A 6,402-nucleotide genomic window follows, 5' to 3' on the forward strand; every position below is an offset into this window, starting at 1 on the left:
CAGGATAATTCTGTGAATCATTAATGATTTTATCTCGACATTGAAAATTGATTTTTGTTTCTCAACAAATTGTCTCAATTGAACAATGAAACTGTGATTGTGGGTAGAGAACGGAATCTAAAGGGAAATTCAAGCAGTATTCATCAGGTAAAGGTATCACCTGATTTTGATTCTGCCTGTTTTTCACAGCGTGATTTGTATTAGCTAATGTTTTAAAAAATTCTGATAATGGGTTATTTTTGACATCCTCCTTTGGGAAAATAATAATACATTTAATGTTATCAATGTCTATCAACTCCTCCTCTCTAATAATTAACTATTTTGTTATTTGCAATCAATTGCATAATGAAAAGTTTGCTTGGTATAAAAACGTTTTGTAAACACTATTTTGCTATCAAATATTTGATTCATAACCAAGTTTATATTATCTAAGCAACAAACTAGAACACACAAGGACAATATGGTGAACAATTTGGTTTATTCTTGGATAACATTGATTGTCCTGCTAAGTGATTTTTCACTTGATACAATTCAGTTGAGCCAAGGAATGCCGATGCAAGGGAACACCGAGAGTAAAGTTTATGGGGAAAAGTGGAGGCCTCAGTATCACTTTTCACCTCCAACTTCATGGATCAACGATCCAAGTGGATTGACTTATTCCGATGGTAAATACCATTTGTTTTATCAGTATCATCCAGACTCACTGGTATGGGGGTCCTATGCACTGGGGCCATGCTACATCGAGTGACCTTTTACGGTGGGAAAATGAACCCATTGCCTTGTATCCTGCCCCAGGTGGAGCAGCCTTTTCAGGCTCGGCTGTCATTGACTCAACCAACATAACTGGTCTTCAGGTAAGACTGTCAACTCTCATCTCTCCCTTTACACCAATTGCTTTCACTCTTAAGTGTCTTTTCATCTGAATTGACTTTCAACTTTGGCACTTTGAAAGCTCTTGTTTTTACTTGGGTCGCAAGTTTCACTTGTTTGCATTTGTTTATATCGCTTTCGATTATTGCTGCCATTATTATTGTTATGTTTATTTCATTTGATGAAAGCTGCGACTTTTTACCAGGAGCAAGTTCTCATTTTCAGATCATTTTACTTCTCTTTCATTTCTCACCATTTGTCCAAACCCATTCATCTTCCTCTAGCCATAACAGTTCAACCAATATCTATTGATAAAGTTAACCTTTACAAGAAACTAATGCGATCATGGCTGATCGCAAGTTTCTTTTAACCACCCATGCTAACTGTCTTTTCACGGTAATGTCCACCACCCAATCTAACACATTCGCCAAATCAACTAAATCAAACACCACTTTTTGTCCACCACTTTCATTAACCACTTTAGAGTGGCTTTTTTGCATTACATTTACAAACACTTTTTCTTATAAGATTATCCACCACCCAAATCCACCAAATTTTTGACCACTTTTTGAGATATGATGACGATTAATAGTGGACATGCTAGATGGTGTAAAAGTGGTGAAGATGGTGGTGGACAAATTTGTTGAGAAAAGTCTTTTTGTTGATGTTGTTTTAGTTGATTTGGTGGATGTGTTGGATTGAGTGGTAGACATTATGGTGAAAAAAGCCTTTCTTTACTCTTTACTCAAATGACAAATTTTTACATAAAATCCTGGTCCAACAATGAAACATCAACCCGAATAACAAAAAAGTTTTTCCCCCTCTCTCAATGTTATTGGATACGGATTCTACATTTTTTCCCCCATTCTCTATTTTCATGAATTTCTCAGAGGTCATGAGATTCTGAGGTTAGGTTTTCTATTTTTCGTCGTTGTAGTTGAATCAGGGCTTTCAGACTGTGTAATTTTTTTTCTTGGAACCCGCTCCGTTTAGCCACAATCTTGACGCAAAAATTTGATACTTTGACTTTATATATTGTATAGATTGTTTCCTCAATTTACAACTTTGTTAGTTAATAATATTACCCAAAGTAAAGATAAAGCATTTATTTTTCTGGTCTTTTGATCATCTGAGTTTGATGTGCAAACTGAAAACCAAAGTTTAACGTTTTTTACTTTTTACTCGAAGCAACGACTCATCACCAACTCCACAGACCCAACACTTGGCCTACAGCTACGATGGCATAACATTCAACAATTATGAAAATAACCCAATCCTGGTTGACCCATCAAAACGCGATTTCCGTGATCCCTCTCTCCTTAAATATGGCGATGGTTACATCATGTCACTTGCTGCTGGTGATGCAGCCATGTTTTACAAGTCAACCAACCTAATTGATTGGACCTATTTGAGTAGTTTCGGAGAGAAGCCAAGTCAAGGTTCACACATGGGTTTCTGGGAATGTCCAGCTTTGATACGATTTGAGGTTGATAATTCTGAGCTTTGGGTACTGATAACAAGCATAAATCCAGGAGGTCTAAATGTCGGTTCAGCAACCCAATACTTTGTTGGAACTTTTGATGGAACACGATTCATAAATGAAAATCCGGCCGATCGAGTTCTCTGGTTAGACTACGGCCCAGATTATTATGCTGCTGCTAAGTACACCAACATTCCTTCACCCAAACCAACCATGATTGCATGGATGAGCAATTGGAACTATGCTACCAATCAACCAACCACACCATGGAGAGGACAGATGACTCTACCTCGATCCATGGAATTGGTAAAGACGAGTGATAATGATTATCATGTGCAAACCTTTCCCATCGACGAAGTTAAAAACTTGCGAGACTCCCTTTTATACGAATTCAAAGGTGAACCAGTAACTGAATCATTGGCCATCCAGCACAACTCAGATCGATACCATTTAGAGTGCAGCTTCAAGTCTAACCGTACAAGTTTCGGTGCCGTCAAAATAAAACTGATGAATCAAGTGTGACTATTTTCATTTTTCACTCGGAGCACTAAGAGAGTGTGTCCCCTTCCTTTATTTGCCTTCTATTTATAAGGTATACATGAAGGGAGGGGAGAAGTGAATCTAAGTTTAAAAGCGACCAAATATGGTCCTACTGCTATTTTAGTTAAGCTTGGCAACATGCATTGCCAAATCTATTTATGTTACATATACCCGCTGTGTTTCTGGACAGTCCACTGTCCAGTTACATATATTAAACGACTTGTCCAATTTCAGTGACCTCCATGTTAATTTGGCTACCTTCCTCAACAGGCATATCGATAGGCAAAACTGTTAAAACGGTGGGTTTGAATCCAAACTGGTGATGCTTAAGAATTTTATCATCTTTGACCAATGTATGGTCACATCTCAGTATGGCGCCAACTGGCTTACCAATTTGTTTTTCAATCTCTGATCGTAGGGTTCTACCTTCAACTTCTAAGGGTATTCCATTAATCTGGAAGGTTTGATTTAAATATTTAATAGTGAATTTGGAAAATCTACCTACATGGCCCTTGGTGCAATGGATGGGGTTAGATATTGAGCTAATTTTCCTAGGGTTTGAGGAAAGTCTTTTGATGAGAATATCTTTTTCTTTTAACTGTTCCTCTAATTGTTTATTCTTCTCCCTTTCTAGTTCTAAACATTTATCTTGTTTTTCAATTGTGACGATTCCTCGTTGTAAAAGGTTTTTCGTAAGCGCTAGCTCTGCATGGAGTGAACTCAGTTCTTCCATACAGCAATCTAAATGAAACTGCTGGTTTCTATTTTTGGTTTTACACCTCAAGCAATTCTCTCTATTATATTCGCATTCATTGACATGTGAATAATAATCCCTTACAAGGAGGATATCGTTACAATTTGGATGGAAATAGCAGATACAATGTAACTTTTCAAAAGCTTCTATTGATCTGGGCCCATGTTGAGGTCTATCAACGCAGTGCAAAGGGGTCTGACATGTCGGGCATTTAACTTCTTCATTAGATTGCCTGGACTCTATTTCTTTTACTTGACGTTCTATATATTCGGGAAGACAAGTATCTGGACAGAGAGAAGTGAAACATTTTGCACAAGATTGTGCTTTAAAATGATCAAAGACAATATCTAAACAAATTCTACATTCAAAATCCTTAATTTCATTATGGTCAAATAGATGATTTGGTGTCAGTTGAAATGGATTTGTTGATTCGACTGGTTCTGTTCTGGATGTACTAGGGGTGTTGATATCATCCCAGTCGATTGGTCCTTGGTACCGTGGGCGCATATGTCGAGTTGCTCTATAAAAATCTGGCAAATCGTCCTCGTCTGTACTTTCAGCCTCAAGATCAACAACTGGTGGGATTTGACGTCTTTGTCTTAGCTGTCGAGGCATCTTTGTATGGAGGTTTACCTAAATTTGGAAATAATTGATTATGATTATTATTTGATTTGTTTTTAGCAGTAACTGCCAACTACTCTAAATTAGTATATATATTTCTATCTAGTTAGTTTATCTACAAATTTACTGTTTAATTAATGAAATTTTGACTAATATAAAGAACTTAGTGGTATAATTTTTTGTGTTCTAGTATTTTGATCAGGTAAGATGTTAACTGAAACCACTGGTTTTCTTATACAATAACAAATTGTTGAGATAAATTTTGCCAGTATAAGTAAAACAAAACATAGAGTTATGATTGCAAGTGAAAGAGTAATCAAACTTTTCTTTATCCATTCAATCCATGAATTACTCGCTATAGCTCCTTTATGTTCTTTGACCAGATTTTGCAATATCTCTATATCATGAGATAGAGTATCATTTTGCAAAGCTGGTTGAATGTCCAGTAACTTCCAATTTATTAAATTAGACATTGAAGTCATAGTATATTTTTCCAAATGCGCTAATTGTGTAACTGTATAAGGAGTATCATCAATAGAGAAATTCAACGTCATTGCAATTTTCAGGATCTTGTCTGGACATGTTTTAGTGTTTCCAAACAACGTTATATTATGGCCAACGCAATAAATATAAAAATGGTCATTTATCATTTTAACTTGTGGTTTTCTTATTTTGTATTTTGAATTCTCAACGCAATTTTCATTAGACCAAATACTTATATTGAGTGTTTTGTCACAATGCTTAGGATAATGAACAAGAAAACGTTGTTTGACTTCCTCTGGATCAATCTGGCAGATTTCAGTTGAAGATGTATTAACCACTATATATTGTGGTCCCTTATATCTTCTCAAACAAATTGAGTTTTCTTCTTTAGTAAGTAACGTAAAGGCATCAGCTTTTTGTACTGCCAGATTAGTTTCTAGTTCCTTTACTTTAAAAGTGAGTGACATATACCATGTTTCGTTACTTTCTCCCAAAAATTGACATTTAGCGTCTGTTACATCTTCCAATGGACACGAAGCACCACATGGTAATGTGAGATTGAAGAAGTCAAATGTTGATTTAGGTATAGTTCCTTGTGATATTATAAATTTCATTGTGTCTTGCATGGTTGATATTAAGCGATTCATTTCGTAACTTATATCGGCTGCTTTAAACGAATTTTCCAGAGTTGTATTTTCCAATGAGCAACTCTTATCTTTAAATCTGATAAAGTTGCTGACATTTCCATTAGTTTCGCCTGATAAGCTACAAGTATTTTAGATGTTTGTTCCATGAATTTATTTGTGATTTCCTCAGCTTCTGTTGGAGCACTACCGAAATTGTTGTAAAGAACATTAGTTCCAAGGACAACAAGTGAAGCTCCAAACAGTGCAGCTGATACACCGAAATCTCTTCTTTGTCTGCCATTACTTCGAGTTTCCATTGATGTGCATAGTTCTTTGACTTTGTTCATTTTCTCATTAATGTATTTTAGACAAGATTGGCGAGCTATGTAGAAAATATCGTTCCGATGAGTGTATTGAAAACAAAGCTGGTCAACCATCGCGTCACAAACAGGTCGTTTGAAGCCTTTTATTCCATCAACACATCCACGATAAGTTTTAGTTAGATTATCTATTTGCCACACGAATGTACAATCTGATTCGTTGAGGCTCATCATACCAATTCTTTTATCGAAATAGCTCTTATATTCGGGAATTGATTTGCAAGGATTCACCATCATTATGGTTTGGTTAACTGCAATGATTCCTTTCAGAAATTTATTTGTTGAATCTTTCCAAATCAAGGGTTCGCCAAATTCGAAAGGGTTGGCAATCGATATAAGTAAAGTCAAAATCATTAAGATAACACTTTTGGAAAGAATCAAATTATTTTGTGATCTTGAAGTTCTTGAATTCGTAGCATAAGGTTTGATTTGAGATCCATGTACTCTTTTGGGTTCAGAGTGTTCGTCTTTCCTTACTAAGTACGTTGTTTCTCCAATTTTCTCAATTATTTCGTAAGGACCTTCATATTTAGAGTCTAATTTATTTGAGCGTACTTGTTTCTCGTATAAGACTAAGTCACCAATGCTGAAAGTTCTTAGCCTGCGCCTTCTTTCATAATTTTTACTTTGCTTTTCTTTCGATTCATC

The 6,402-nt window shown here is 35.8% G+C and overlaps 1 protein-coding gene across 1 annotated transcript; it reads left to right on the forward strand.

Moving 5' to 3' along the window:
* Positions 1-385: 385 nt before the first annotated feature.
* LOC107369017 (uncharacterized) lies at positions 386-2,872 on the forward strand. The gene is given in 3 exon segments (XM_089267424.1): positions 386-700; positions 702-854; positions 2,042-2,872. Coding segments are annotated over 3 exon segments (1,224 nt in total). The 5' UTR covers positions 386-460.
* The last annotated feature ends 3,530 nt before the right edge of the window (positions 2,873-6,402 follow it).

This window comes from Tetranychus urticae, chromosome 2 (assembly GCF_039701765.1).
Source record: "Tetranychus urticae isolate SD_2017Ah chromosome 2, NJAU_TeUrti_SD_1.0, whole genome shotgun sequence".
Classification (NCBI taxonomy): Eukaryota; Metazoa; Arthropoda; class Arachnida; order Trombidiformes; family Tetranychidae; genus Tetranychus; species Tetranychus urticae.